We start from the raw sequence: 16,054 nt of genomic DNA, 5'->3' as shown, positions 1-16,054 counted from the left end.
TAGAATGATCAGAAACCACAAATGATGCCTCCCTGGATTAATTTTGTAATATATATTGCTTGGTATTGTAGATAAGGGATTAGACATCACTATGTGACATTCCAACACTCAGGAACTGAGTTCAAGGACAACACCCTTCATTTTGCCTAAGATTGTTGATCGTTTCAAGTCCTATGAAAAGAAATAAAAATCTATTCGATTTCCAATGTTGACCATAACATAGGATTTCATTTTCTCTGAAATATTTTAGAGTTCCTTGTTTTGGCATAATGTCTTAAGATACATATAATGCTGTCTTTTCTAATGTAACATGTACCAGAGTATAACTACAATGGTCATATGCTACATTACTCTGCACTATGCAGCACTATTCACTCTAATAGAGTCCTTTGATGACACAAGCATAGAAAGTAAAATCCAGGAAAGTAAACTAAGCTGGTTGTTTCCCACTTGATTCATCTAAAGCTTTCTGTAGTTTTACATTTACTGTTTTCAAAAGCTACAAATTATTTTTCTATGTCAAGAGACAATAGACAAGAGATAGCTAATAGTTTACATTTATTGTTTTCCAAAGTTACAAATTATTTCTCATTGTCAAGAGATAAGAGATAGCTAATGGCTGACATGTTAAATTAAAAAATAGTCAAGGAGGTTTTCCCCCTATAAACATAAATACCAAATTATTCATTCAAATGACAAATAACACTATGACTGTGCTTTCAAAAAGAATATACATCTCAGCAAGAAATGTATTTTCAGATCACTAGGAACTTCTTCCCTTATAAAACAACAGCACAAAAATAAATTATGTAGTCTAAAACAGTCCCAAGAAAGATATTTAATGAGATGAAATGATGCATATCCTTTAGTAACTGAAGGAGCTCAATACACAACTATACCTATTGTATACACACCATTCAAAGAATTAAACACCTCAGTCACTATCTGAGTGGTGGGAGGACTTACTTTTCTGAGGGGTTCTAAATTCCTTGAGTGAACAAGTATAACCTACATACTTTCAAAAGTAACATCTTAGGGTCACTGTGATGGCTCACTGGATAAAGACACCTTTTGCCAGTTGATACTGGAATTCCATCCCTGGAACCGACATGGTGGAAGGAGAGAAGTGACTCCATAAAGTTGTGCTATGACACATGCATATCTCATGAACACCCACATACACCAATGCACGTGTACACACACAATAAATAAATGTAATAATTAATTTTAAAAACCAACATCTTAAAACTTAAGTGGCTCATAGTATAAGGTTAGAACTATGGGATCTTGTACACCTAAAGAGAGGTCTGCCCTTCCATCCTCTAGGAGAGAAGTCAGCCTTCCTATTACTTCTCAAACCAATCACTGACAGGGTCAGAGGATCTAAATCCAGACCTGCTCTGTGTTTGCAAATCTGTCTGCCCTTAAGAGTGCAGCTTAGATGCAAAGTGTGCTTTTAGGTGGACAACATAGGTTAAGCTACTTCTATCTTCTGTACAGCAAAAAGCAAAGATAAGGCCCAGAGAAAATAAAGCTGCCTTCCTGAGTTCAGTGGCCCCTCACTGCCCTGTAGGCTTCAGCAGCACCAAGGAAGCACAAGGAAAACAAGGAAGTAACAGTTCCTCGATTCTCTGTAGCTTGTTCCATCTCAGAAATGAACACTTTTGCTAGCAAAAGATATGGAGTGCCAACTCCTGCACCACTCTGGGCTCTGGTCACTTGAGGGAAGCCTGGGCTAGGAGGAGGAGATGGCCTGAGGCTGGCTGCCAGTGTCAGCTACTGCTGCTGCTACAGCAGAAGACACACCCGTCTTTCCCCATGGCCTGCAGTTGACTCCTACTTCAACAGCAGGCCACTGGGAGAGGAGGCTGCTTTTGTTTACTTTCCTTTCTTCTCTGCAAATGTGATTTTCTTTAAGCTGTACAGCTTGTCACTGCCAGTGAGTTGTGACTCACTAGAGGATTATGTTCTAAGTGAGACGGCATCTATATGGGAAAAGAATTGTATATCATTCTTAACCACTTCATTGTTTTATTTATTAAAATAAGGAAGTTATAATGTCCAACAAAATGATGATCTGATGAGAACCCACCACTACTCATTATTTCAAAATCCTGAGGGCTGAGGGAGGGCCCTGGCTTAGGAACCAGAACAACTGCAGACAATCCCAGAGACTGCACACCAGTGAAGTAATAGACTTGCCATGTCAACAGGGCCTCCTTTCTCCTAAACGATCACCCAGAAAAGACAACAGCATGCCATGCATCTTACTTTCAAAGGAAAGAATGTCAGAAGAAATCATACAGCTGGAAAGAGAACAGAAACACTGAAAGACAGAAGAATAGTCCTGTTGAAAACATGGAAACATCCAGGTTTCCAAGATACCTTTTACAACACTGGGGAAGAGAAGCTGAGGCTTCCCTGGCTTTGATGCCTGACTGCCCTAAAATGCCAGGCTATGAATTTCTGTACAGCAGAGTACCCTCAGGCCACACAACCATAAATAGCTTAAAACAGGAGATTCCATCTGCTTATGGATATTTCAGCAGCACCTGCTTTCAAGGTAAAAATCTGGGTGTTGTCCTTACAGTCTTCCTCCACAACTCCCTTTCCCAGCCCCAAACAATTATTTTAAACTAAAGCATCTCTTACACAACCCAAAAGGATATTTGCCACTGTAGGAGGCACCTGCCTGAGGAAATGGTCTCCCTTCACCTTTCTTTTCAACTGTACCTGTTGTTTAAAGAAGCCTGAAACAGCTAGAAGATGGAAGCCAAAGCTCAAAGCCAGACTCCTTGGTGTTTCTAGAGTTTTTCTCTGTGAAAACTGAGCTTTCCTGGATTTATGGTTTAAAAAAAAAAAAAGGCCAATACACACCATGGCTGTTCTGCCATTCGGTTAGAAAAGGCTGTTGAAGGAAGAGGATTCAGCCACGCCCTATTCAGGCTCATATGTCCATGTGCCGACATGCACAGAAAGGACAACCAGGACTTGGGAGCAGTAGTGAGAAGGCCAGTGGAAAGCAAGGTGTTATTCCCAGAATGGCAAGCACTTTTATCCTGGACTACCAATAGCAACAGCTATAATACCCACCTCAGTCCTCAATCTGATCTACTCTATAGGACTATATCTAAACTCTGGGCTGTGGTATAGGCCTCAAATCTAAATCATGTCCCACCAGCATTTCCTCAGTCAGACATTTTGATTATGAACAGATGAGCTTTGTTCTTTTATTTGATATACTCATATTTCAGAGCCTGGCACATCACTTCTCACTGAGTGAGGAGTTTTTCTCAGTTACCACCAGGCAAGTGTCCATCAGCAAAACTTAGAAGCACTGTCTAATTTGTGATCCTACATACATACACACACACACACACACACACACACACACACACACACACACATACACACTAATACTACATTTTATGCATAATGCCTTCTAACAGCAGAAGTGAAATGGGAGACAAATCTCAGTCAGTACAGTATATTTAGAGGCATGCTCACTTTTGGATTTGGTAAAGGACAAAAAGCTCAGCTTAACACAATACTGGGTGAATGTGAGATTTTCAAGAACTTGCAGACATAGACCTCAATATCTACTAGAGGAATTTGATATAAATAAACAGCAAAGACCAAGTGCTATGGAAGGCTCCTTCCAGATAAGAATACATCCTTAGAAACTTCACTAAATAAAGATCTGAAGAGTTAAACCAAAATTATTTTAGATGATACTTTGCTAAAAAGGTTATCTCTTGGGGCTGAAGACGTGGCTCTAATTAATAGCAATTGCTGCTCTTGCAGAGGAGTAAGAGTTCAGTTCCCAGCATACACTGGCTGGCTCAAAACCACTTGCAACTCCAACTCCAGTAGATCCAATTCTGGCTTCTGTAAGCATCTGCATGTGTGCATTCAAAACACACACACACACACACACACACACACACACACACACACACACACACACACCTTTAAAAAAAAAGGTTATTACTTCCCAAAACATACACTAAGTTCCAAGTATTTTTTTAATTAAGAAAAAATTTTTATTCATTTTACACACCAATCAAAGATTCCCCTCTTCCCTCCTATCACCCCTCCAGCCTCCTTCTCCCAACCCACCTCCTATTCCCTTCTACAAGAAGGTAAGGCTTACCATGGGGGAGGTACATTTAGTAGAGGCAGGTCCAAGCCCTTTGCCCTGCCTCAAGGCTGTCCCATCATAGGTAGCTGCTCCAAAAAGCCTGCTCATGCACTAGGGATGGATTCTGATCCTACTGCCAGCCCCCCCCCCCAAGCAAATCAAGCTACACAGCTGTGTTGCTATGCAGAGGGCCTAGTCCAGGTATAAGGACAAGGTATAAGGACAACTGAGTTTTCTCAAAAAGCTTAAATAAGATCTATAAATATAGTCAAGAAAACCAGAAAACTACTGTCTGTAGGGTCCTTTTATGAAGGCTAAAGAAATGTAATGATTATACTCTCTCCTCAACCCTAAAACAACTTCATGACTCAGAACTCTTGTATTCTTTCTGTAGACACCAAAGCAGAATTTGGTTAGAAATAGCACATTTCATTACATTTCTAGCCTTGATGAGGGATGTGGCATTTGGGAAATTGAGGGCCATGACTAATTGCAGTTCCAGGTCACTCTGTTTAATAACTTCAAAAGATTTCTGAGATCAATATGTGTAATGTAGCATACCCAAATGGCACAACCTAAAAATGTTACAATGACTTTTACAATGAAGAACAACAGATTTACTCATAACTGTTCTTTAAGTTGTTGTTTGAAATTTAGTATTAACAGCTGTGCGGTGGTAGTGCACACCTTTAATCCCAGCACTCAGGAGGCAGAGACAGATGAATCTCTAAGTTTGAGGCCAGCCTGGTCTACAGAGTGAGTTCCAGGGTTACACAGAGAAATCCTGTCTCAAAAATAGTAATAATAATAATAATAATAATAATAATAATAATAATAATAATAATATTAACTATCACCAAGCAACTTGTTAAATAATTATCTTGAGAAGAAAAATCCTTTGTGGCAAGAACTAGTCAATCATGGCAGGATATAATGCATTTGATGCTACTGTGACATGGGTATTAATGAGATTTGTTCATACTCCAGTACAACACACTTCTTTCAAGGCCAACTGAACTTTTTAAAGTTTTTTGTTTGTTTGTTTTGTTTTTTAAGAAGCACAGGCTATATAACAAAATTCTGTCTCAATCAAACAACACAGGGAGTGATGGCTCATGACTTTAATCCCAGCACTTGGGAGGAAGAGGCAGGAGGATCTCTGAGTTCAAGGCAGCCTGGTCTACAGAGCAAGTTCTGGGATAGCCAGGGCTACACAGAGAAACTCAAAAACAAAATCAAACCAACAAAAATCCTCAACCTTCATGGAGATGACATTCTAGCAAGAGGGACAAAAACTAAAATTAAATCCAGTAAAGTATATTTCCTAAAGACTATATTTCCTAAAGACTATCTAAGAGGCTTTGACTGTGGAGTTAAAATTTGGTGATATAGATAAACTAGTTCTTTGTAGACACAATGCCCCTTGCTCAAAACTGAATTTCTGGCAGACTCCAAGGAGCACTTACTGCTTTACAGTTGTAATTAGTATGAAATGACTTCCGTAATAGGAACCATGCTTCTACCAGTAAGTATTTTACTTCTGTTCTTTTAAATAATTAGAGTCATCCTTTCAACCACTACCTGTGGACAGCTGCTTCAAGACAGTAGGGAACCTGGTAAGACAGTGGATTCCATGATTGTGGGCTCACTGTCACACTTCTCTGCTGTGAAGTGAGTTCCTTGGTTAGAAACAATACTGTGTAGAATACCATGACAGTGGATAAGGCATTCTGTAAGTCCACAGGTAGTGGTTTTGGCAGAATAATTATGTGCAATAAAGGCAAATCCATAACCAGAACAAGTATCTACTTCAATAAGGACAAAGCATTATCTTTTCTATGGAGGAAGTGGTTCTATATAGTCAACATGCCACCAGGTAGCTGGCTGGTCACCCTAGGGAATAGTGCCATATCTGAGGCTCAGTGTTGGTCTCTGCTATTGGTAGATCTAGCAATCAACAGCAGCTGTAACCAGGTCAGTCTTGGTGAGTGGCAGTCCATGTTTTCAAGCCCATTCATAACAAGATCTCCGCCACTGTGGCCACTTTATTCATGAGCCCATTGGGCAATGACAGGGATGGCCAAGGGAAAGAGGCTAACTATCCAGAGAATGGGTGATCCTATCTACTTGACTACTAAACTCCTCCTCAGCTGAAGTCATCTTTTGATGAGCAGTTACATGAAACCAAATATCTTTGCCCATTTGGAGAAATCTATCCACATACTTCTTCTACAGATGTCTTTCACCAATTTTCCAATCATGTTCATTTCAAGTCCCTGACCATATAGCCAATCCATTTGCTACAGCCCATGAATCAGTGAACAATCGTACAACTGGCCATTACTCCTTCCAAATAAAAAGTATGACCATGTCTACTACCTGAAGTTCTGCCCACTATGAAGATTTCCCTTTGCTAGTATCTTTCAGAATTGTGCCAGAAAGGGGTCATAATGATACAGCTGTTCACTTTGGGTGGTGCATGCATAACACCAGTAAACCAGGCCCTAATCTTCTATTCCTCAGTTAATCTCTCATAAGGCACACCACATGAGGCTACAGGTGAATGCTTGGCAGCATACAGCATTGTAATAGAAATAGAAACCATGGGCATTTGGGCAACTTCTTCATGTAACTTTCTTGTGCCTTCAGGACCTGTGTGGGCCCAATCACATATATAACATTTCCATTTGATGATGGATTGCTACTGTGCAGGTCCTATTTTATGACTTGGTGGTTTAGATCATACCCAGCTCATAGTCACTCAGGCAACTCAGGTCACACAGGTAACCTGGTGGTCCACTGTCAAACATTCAGTTTCCATTAAGGCCCAGGAGCAAGCCAAGAGCTGTGTCTCAAAGGGAGAATAGTTGTCTGCAGATGATGATAGAGCTTTGCTCCAAAATCCCAATCTTCTGTGATTTACCTATAGGGGCCTGCCAAAGAATCAAAATAGCATCCTTGTCTGCCACTGACACCTCAAGTATCATTATGTCTGCTAGATCATATGGTCTAAGTGGTAGAGCAGCCAGCACAGCGGCCTAGACCTATTGAAGAGGCTTCTCCTGTTCCAGACTGCATGCAAAACTAGCAGCTTTCCATATACCAAGTCACTTGGTGTATGGGCCTGAGTAACACCCAAGTAAGGAATGTTCTGTCTCTAGAATCCAAACAAGCCAACTTAATGTTGTGCTTCTTTCTTGGTAGTGGGAGGGGCCATGTACAATAACTTATCCTTCACCTTACAAGGAACATCTTTGCATGCCCCACACCACTGGATCTTAAGATTTCACTGAGGTAGAAGGTTCTTGAATTTTGTTTGGATTTATTTCCCATTCTTTGATATGCAAATATGTTTTTTTGCACATCAAAGTCCAAAGTGGTTGCTACCTCCTCCTCACTTGGTCCAATCAGCATGATGTTGTTAATATAGTACAACAATGTGATATTTTGTGGGAGAGAGATGATCGAGATCCCTTCTGACACAGAGCTGGAGAGTTAATATATCCTAGATGTAAAACTGTAAAGGTTTACTGCTGGTCTTACCAACTGAAAGCAAATTGCTTCTGGTGGTCCTTATGGCCAGGTACTGAGAAAAGGCATTTGCTAGATCCATAGCTGCCTATCATGCACCACGAAATATGTTAATCTGCTGAAGTAGAAACACTATGTTTGGTACAGCAGCTGCAACTGGAGTCACTACTTGATTTGAGTTTTTGATAGTCAACTGCCATTCTCCATGATCCATCTGTCTTCTGCACTGGCCAGATAGGAGAATTAATGGGAGATGTAGTAAGAACCACCACCCCTGTATCTTTCAAGTCTTTGATGGTGGCACTAATTTCTGCAGTTCGTCCAGGGATGTGATAATGTTTTTGATTCACTATATTCCCTGGCAGAGGCAACTCTAAAGGCTTCCATTTAGCCTTTCCAACCATAATAGCCCTCACTACACAGGTCAGGGACCCAATGTCAGAATTCTGCCAACTTATAAATATATCTATCCCAATTACTTTCTGTGATGGGGAAATAACTACAGTGTGAGTTTGGGGACCCACAGGACCTACTGTGAATCAGACATCATCCAAAACTTCATTAATCACCTGACTTCCATAAGACCCTACTTTAACTGGAGGACCACAATGTTTCTTGGGATCTCCCAGTATCAGTGTTGATTCATTATCCAATAAACCCTGGAAAGTCTGATTGTTCCCTTTCCCCCAGTGTATGGTTACCCTTGTAAAAGGCCATAGGTCCCTCTGGGGAAGAACTGTAGAAAAGCTAACAGTAAAAACCTTACGTATTTTATCATGGTACATCCTCAGGAGAACCTGGCCACCCCTTCATTCAAGGGGTTCTGGATCTGCAAACCAGCTCAAGTTTGGAAATTCGTTCATAGGCCAAGATTCCCCTTTGTCATGATCCAACAGAGCCTTTCTTTCGTATGTGCGAGAATTTTTTCGCTTATGCAGATCCAACAAAAATACAATAAGCTTCTTATCTATTTCATGCTTGGAAATACCATGATTGATTAGTCAGTACCAAATGTCCATATAAGTCAGGCCACTAAAATATTCATTGTGCCTCTGCTGACAATTACAGGTCAGGCCATTATGAACATTGCTTTGTCTATGCTGCCCATTGCAATAACTACAATCACCTTGCCTTTGGTAATTCAGTACTACCTCCTGGCCCCTGCTACTTTGGGGCCCAATTAAACCCACTACATTTAATTCATCCAACTGAGCAGCAGCATCTCTAACCCTAAGGTCTGGCACAAGGAAAAGGGTGAAAACAAAGCTCTTCAAATGTACTGATGCCCTCTCACAATTTTACATCTTAAAGGATTAGTAAAGGGCATATCTTCTATGCCTTCCCTTTACACAGCATACCCACTCTAGCTTTGCAATTTTCCTGAGCCTTAAAATCCCCTCATTAACACTAAGTCCAGGGATATCAGGCATCTCCAACTCCTTTTCAGTAGACCATCTTTTGACAAACGCTTCAGCTAACCATTCAAACAGACTTCTGACATCCTACTTTTCTTTAACTATGCAAGCTTTCATATCAAACCTAAACGTTCTATGCAGCCTGATCCAGTTTTATATTCCTTTCACCACTATTCCATACCCTTAAAATCCATTCCCACATACATTTTTCCAGGCTTCTGTTTGAATGAATTCACAAACTCATTAAGCTCTTTAGTAGTGTAGCACATCTCCTTCCTAATGGACTACACTTTCTACCTACCCTCTTAAGAGCCTGCTTAGCCTCAAGTCCAGTTATAGGTCTAGAACAGTGGTTCTCAATCTTCCCAATGTTTTGACCCTTTAATACAGTTCCTCATGTCGTGGTGACCTTCAACCATAAAGTTATTTTCGTTGCTACTTTATAAACTGCAGTTTTGCTACTGTTGTGAATTAGAATGTAGATATTTTTGGAGACTGATGTTTGTCAAAGGGGTAGCAACCCACAGGTTGAGAGCCGTGGGTCTAGAGCAACTATTGGTGGGCCCTGAGGGACATCAGTCTTGTCTTGCCTGGCACCTTCTTCAGAGAAAGTCACTGCTGGTTTAGTAGATAATGAAGGATTAATTTCCTCAGTCAAGGGTGGAAAAGGCAATATTTCAGAGGGTGGAGGGTGGCAGTACGTCTTTTGCTGACGGTGGAGAGATTACTTCCTCAGATGAGATAAATCCTTGAGAATCTGAGGGTTCAAAGTTCTCAGCCTCAATAAGGTCCTCCTATGCATCCTCAGCCCAAGTTACAGGATCCCATTCTTTACTAATTAATACCCTTACTTTACCCTCCAGGCTGGGACTTGAAATTTTCACTGTAATTCAGCCAACCTTATAATGAGGGCTTCGGTTTGATTTTCTGCTGGAGAGAAGATTCTCTTCTAGGGCACACACAGAAAACTTTAGAATGTTTATGTGAATTTGGAGCCAGTCAATTTTATCACCAAGTTGATTGTTATCTTTCACCATATTCTGAGATGTTAGAAGTTAATTAATTTTTTTTTATTTTTTTTATTGAGGTGTAATTCATAAAAGGGTATATTGTTTTGATGAGACTTTTTACAACTGTGGCTGGATGTCTTTCTTTAGTCTTCCAAGAAGGGCCATTTTACTTTTTTTAGAGTTACTTTTTAAAGTCATGAGATCAACAACTTGGACTACTATGCATGTAAGTGCTAATGCAAATTAAAGCCCAAGTTGACCTCCAGCAGCAGTTCATTCTATGTTGACAGTGAGAGAACACTTTGCCTGTTAGGATACTGTTACTCGTGAACTGAAATGCTGAAGAAACCCCTCCCCCTATTTTGTTTTTTGCAAAAATCAAGGTATATTCTAGGGTTTCCTGGTTGACCTCAACAGATAACCTGAGATGATAGTCTTAGTTCAGAAATGATCTGAATGTAGATTTACAGTCTACGTGTACAGCTGGCTAAGTGAGATCGCTTTCACAGTTCTGCATGTATCCCATCGGCTCCCCATTAGTCACTGAACTCTTAAAACTGGTATTGTAACATTATCACAATGTTTTGTGCCAATTTTATAAACTTTACAGTGCAATATGTGTTCCTTTTCTGAGGCAAACCAAAGGTATATTTCTCAAGGTTCTGCTGCTATCAGCAGCGTTGATGGAGGATTTTTTATACATTTGTAATAGATAGAAATAAACCAGAAAAAAAAGAAGAAAAAAAAAAGTGGTGGAGGAAAAGGTGAACACTGCAAGAATACTCAAAAGGGCTGAGAGTTGCAAACGCCAAGAATGGCTTTGCATAGTAAATGGAATAGAACCGCTCTGAACTATAGCTTACTTTTCCTGGTTTGGTCTTACAGAATGATTGAATGCTTTTGTACAAAAATCAGAGCCTTAAAAACAAGGATTTGGTGAGATTGTAAAATGGTGTGCCACTTTGGAAAAACAGTTTGGTGGTTGGTCAAAATGCAAAACATTGTTACTCTGTTACTCAACAATTCTACCCTTAGGAATATATCCTCAAACTACTGAAAATGTGCACCTATGAAACATGTACATGAAGGTTTACAGCAGTGTGTTGCTAATAGTAAAAAAGTTAAAACAACTCAAATAGCTATCAAATACTGGAGAGAAATAAAATGTGGCTTATTCATACAATAGAATATTATTAAGACATAAAAATGAATGAGAAACTGACAGATTAAATGACTTTGGTGAACCTTCATAATTTCATTTGTAGATCTTTCCATTTCTAATTTATAAATACATTTGGGGTTATAAATTATAAATGTACTGCCTCCTGTCAACATTGTATACTTCTATTTGATGATTTCTTTGTCAAACATTATATGGAAATGTTTCCAAGTATTTTCTGTATTAACTGTGAATGAATAGAACAAAATAAATTGCCTGTGATGGAAAAAAATAAAATAAAATAAAGATTCAAAAAAAAAAAAGAAGTTAATTAATTTTATCATGGAGCTAATTCTTTTCCTTTGTCAATTTATCTAGAGATGCTAAGAGCAACCAACCAGCAGCATCATTTATCTTATTCTTCTACAAATTATCTAAAGTTTTATTTACAGAGTTACCAAATCTATTGCCTCTCATAATTGATAAATCAGGATAATCAAATGCATTCATCTCCTCAAGTTTGTAAAATAGTTTACATCATGGGCTTTCAGTGCTCTCTAAGCTCCCAGGAGAGGCTTCGACTGGAAAGGCTTCAAGAACTATCAATGTTGGCAAACTGGAAAGTCTATTCCAGATACTTACAAAAATTCATCCTTATACTTCTGTTGCTCTAGAACTATTCTTGGTACCTGGTATCTGTATTAGTCAGGGTTCTCCAGAAAAACAGAACTTATGGAATGAATCTATATATAATAGAAAGGGGATTTATTAAAATAGCTTACAGGCTGTGGTCCAGCTAGTCCAAAAATTGCTGTCTACCAACAGCAGATCCAAGAATCCAGTAGTTGTTCAGTCCACAAGGCTAGGTGTCTCAGCTGGTCTTCAGTATACACCAGAATCCAGTAGAAGTAGGCTCTAAGGCCAATGAAGGAATGGGCATAACAGTGAGAGTGAGGGCAAGCTGGCAAAGAGAGAGCTTCCTTCTTCCATGTCTCTACATAGGTTTCCAGTAGAAGGTGTGAGCCAGATTGAAGGTGTGTCTTCTCACTTCAAAGATCCAGAGTGGAAGTGGCTCCTCCTACTCCAAATGATTTAATTAAGAATCTCTCACAGGTGTGTCCAGCCACTTGGGTTTTAGTTAATTCCAGATGTAGTCACATTGACAACCAAAAATAGCCATCATACCTGGCTTCTCACAAACACAAAAACCCTGGTAGACATATAAAACTGAACACTAGAAACAAAGGAGTGTGGGTTTATTTATATACTTATTTGTTCATTTTTGGTGGTGGTGCTGGGGATCAAGTATAGGGTCTGTGCATCCAGGCAAGCCTTGCACCCTAAGCTGTACTCAGCTGTTCAATTCACAGTTTTAAAGAAGTGGTTCCCCATGCCCAGACATTTGCTGACGAATATGATAGTGCCAGAGTGTTTGGGTGTGCACACAAGAGCATATGTGTGTATACACACACAGATTCCAACTTGAAAAGAAAAAACGTAACTCCCCAAAATATGAGGAATAAACCCTCTCTTTGTTTTTGTTTTTGTCATTGTCTCACTATGTAGCCTTGGCTTGCCTAGAGCTCAGTATGTATACCAGGTTGGCCTCAAACTCAGAGATTCACCTGCTTCTGCTGGGATCAAGGTTTGCACCATCACAACCACCCAGGACAATCCTTTCTACCAAACTCAAGAACCAGGGCTAAGCATTCCCTCCTTCAAATTCACAATGTAAATATGCAGTATCTTGGCCAAGGCTTAAATACAACAGCCAGGAATGGAAAAGAAAATATGCCCACTAAATAATAACTAAAATAAAATAAAAAATAAAAATAAATTAATAAAAAGAGTTACACCCAGTCATAAGTAAACAACCATGACCATCCAAGTCTAGCTCCTGGGCAGGCAGCACATAGCATTGGCTACTCAAGAACAGCTATGCACAGTCATTGCTCCATAGCAGCCGGCCCCATCCCTCCTCGGGGCTCTGTGCAGCAGGCCTCTGGTGCACAAACCAGAAATGCTAAACTTGGTGATGAGGGGAGTTGACCTCACTAGCTAGGAACGAAAATGATGAGATCTGTTAGAAAAATGCAGAGTTGTGGTTCAGGCTGACAAGAGCAAAGGAACTTCATCAGTTGGGCCCTTTTCTCCTGGTATGGCTTTGGGGAGTGAGTTACCTTGGGAGGATCCTTTACTTGGTGAGAAGAAGAACAAAGTGCAGAGACTGTTACAGCAGAGAACCACCCCTTCTGGACACCACAGAGGGCTTGGCCTTTTAACCCTGGCTGGGCCCAAGCATGGGGCCCGGGTTTTGTCATGGGCACCTCCCTGCTGCTTGTACTGGCTGCTCCACAGCAGATAGAGGAAGGAGGCAGGCCCCCCAACACCTACTTAAGAGAGGCAGATGGAGAGGAGAATGTGTGGGATGCCTTTACCTCCCCCTCAGGAGGCGCCCAGCAGGAGTCCACAAAGCCAGCAGCTCCAAAATCGGATTTCCACACATCCTCCCATCCCAGAATGCCTTACCCCCTTGGCAGGAGGAAATAGAGCATTAAGCAAGTGTGGCTCTGGTTTGCAAAGGGATTTCAGAAGGCCTGAAGTCATCTTCTCACACTTCTGCACGTTTCTGGAACTTCTACAGAGGCAGCCAGGTTGAGAAGTTATTCAGACACTGACTCAAAGAGGGCAAGGGTTCTACTCTAAGGAGCACACAATCAGTGTCTGTAGGCTGTCCTGAGCTAGACACATACTTTATTAATAATCTTACATACACAAAATGTCCACAGGGAAGCCTAACAGACTAATTTCTGACAGCTCCAGATAACAGCAGGAGGGACTGAAGCCCTGCTGACTCTCCAGTTTCCACATACCACTCAGGAGCACTGAGGCCCTTCCCACCCAAGGGATGTGATGCAAATAAATAAATACAATTATCTGCAGGACTTCAAGTGAAAGAGCAACATCACAAAGTCCTTCTCCCCAAGATCACTGACTTGTGGGGAACAGATAGGACACCAAAACAACAGCTGGAAAACTTAATTACAGAAGGACTATGCAAAAGCTGACAACTGTTTCACAGAACCAACCAATGGCTGAAGCCCTTCTCCCTTACCTTAAGATACAGAAGCAGCTCTTGGCCCCTGAAGATAAGCGGCAGAACCCAAATCTCTGTTTGCTGTCAATGTCAGTGAGCACGAACGTGAAGTGCTGGCCAACTTGGCTAACTGTGAGGCTGCAGTGAAGACAGAACAAAGGGAGAAATGAATTTGTGCTAAGTTTCCAGATAAAGTATCTAATCGCCACAAGTCATTGAACCTGTTACATTTCCTTCGTGGACCTTTACAAATGAGCTTAAAATTTACACACTTCAAAAAAGCAGACAAGAAAGGAGAGGGAAATGAAAGAGAGGAAGCAAGGACAGAGCAGGGAAGGAAGAAGTGGAATGAGGAAAGAGGAAGGAGTGGGAAGAAAAGGAGAGAAAGGAGCCTATTCTAATGACCACTAGAAATCAAAATCAACAACACTTTCCAATGTCCCTGAGTTCCGGCCCCAGGTAGCTGTGTCAATCGGCTATCAGTGCTGAAAGAAGCACTCTATCATCCTCATGTAAAGAGGAAGAAAACGGAGACAAGCACTGCCTAAGGTACCATGAGGTTGGTGGTAAAGGGCTGTTTTTTAAAGCCTTTCTGTGACTCCAATGGCCACAGCACCAGCTCACTGTCACCGCTATGGTTATTTACATATCTAATGTACCACTTCAGTTATTCTCATGATAATCTTGGAATTTCAGTAATGTTCCCATTTTACAGAAAAGGACAGTCAAGAGTAGCTAGGGAACTCACTCAGGTTCAGTGAGTGCCAGGAGGAGCCATCATGAACACTGGAATGAAAAAGGGGCAGAGCTATGTGTTGTTCTCCTGGATTCCTGAACCTTTGATACTTTCTGAACTTTGAGGAACATATTTATTAGCTTAGAGGGCAGGAGTACCAAAACGTTAAGCTTGTTCAAGGGACTAAAAATTAAAGCAATGTTTCAAGACATTAAAAAGCCAAAAATTCTTGTATCAGTACAAAATAAGCTAACTACACATAAAAGCAATATAGAGTAGGAAATGTCTAATAAATAATTTAAAAGCATGTTAACAACCAGATTAATCTAAAACTATATTAAGTTACAAAATGCTTCAAAATGCACAATTTTTATTAGTTTACCTATATCTCATGCTTTTAAAAATGTAAACATTTCAAATTCTAATATGTTACACTAACATAATATTTAGAATTTGATAGTGAATTAATCCAAGGAATTCAGTGACTTGTATGTATCTTATACTATATTTATACAAAGTATACTTGAGTTGATAAGACACGGACTTTGTTAAAATATTCAAACTGATGTTAAGGTACCAATTGTCAGTAGAAATGAAAAATCATTCTTAACAGGCCTTTGCCAAAGGCAGGACTGTATTGTTTTTGGGTAAGCTATGAATTAAAATTTCAAATTTAAAATAGACTTTCTTTCTAAAGCTCCCTTATACAAGTCACAAAAGAAAAGTAAAATTAAAGAGATTTTCAGGGTATCCCAGCACAAAGGTCAAGGGCCTTGCCTAGTTATATTTAAGGAAACAATTCTATCCCTTAGAGAGTGCTTCATGCACAGGAAAATGGCTCCAAAAGACAAGGAAGTGTTCCACTCTCCTTATTTAACTAGGAAAGTGAACAAAAACAAGGTGGCAATTTCAAAGCCATGTGGTAATAAAGCAGGTGTAAGTAATGCTATCCCCACCTTATACAG

At 40.2% G+C, this 16,054-nt stretch overlaps 1 protein-coding gene across 9 annotated transcripts in view; it reads right to left on the bottom strand.

Annotated features, from left to right (window-relative positions):
• Nucleotides 1–16,054, bottom strand: part of Dennd1a (DENN domain containing 1A) — a 507,198-nt gene that overhangs the window by 311,388 nt on the left and 179,756 nt on the right. For 8 of the 9 annotated variants that reach the window (XM_028887902.2, XM_028887909.2, XM_028887900.2 and 5 more), the window contains one exon: nt 14,372–14,491. The exons of the other annotated variant lie outside the window; for it this stretch is intronic. In XM_028887902.2, the coding sequence (XP_028743735.1) occupies nt 14,372–14,491 (120 nt within the window). The remainder of the gene's footprint in view (nt 1–14,371; nt 14,492–16,054) is intronic. 9 annotated transcript variants of the gene reach the window in all.

The sequence above is a fragment of the Peromyscus leucopus genome, chromosome 4 (genome assembly GCF_004664715.2).
Source record: "Peromyscus leucopus breed LL Stock chromosome 4, UCI_PerLeu_2.1, whole genome shotgun sequence".
NCBI lineage: Eukaryota > Metazoa > Chordata > Mammalia > Rodentia > Cricetidae > Peromyscus > Peromyscus leucopus.
This window is presented reverse-complemented; position numbering and strand designations above follow the sequence as displayed.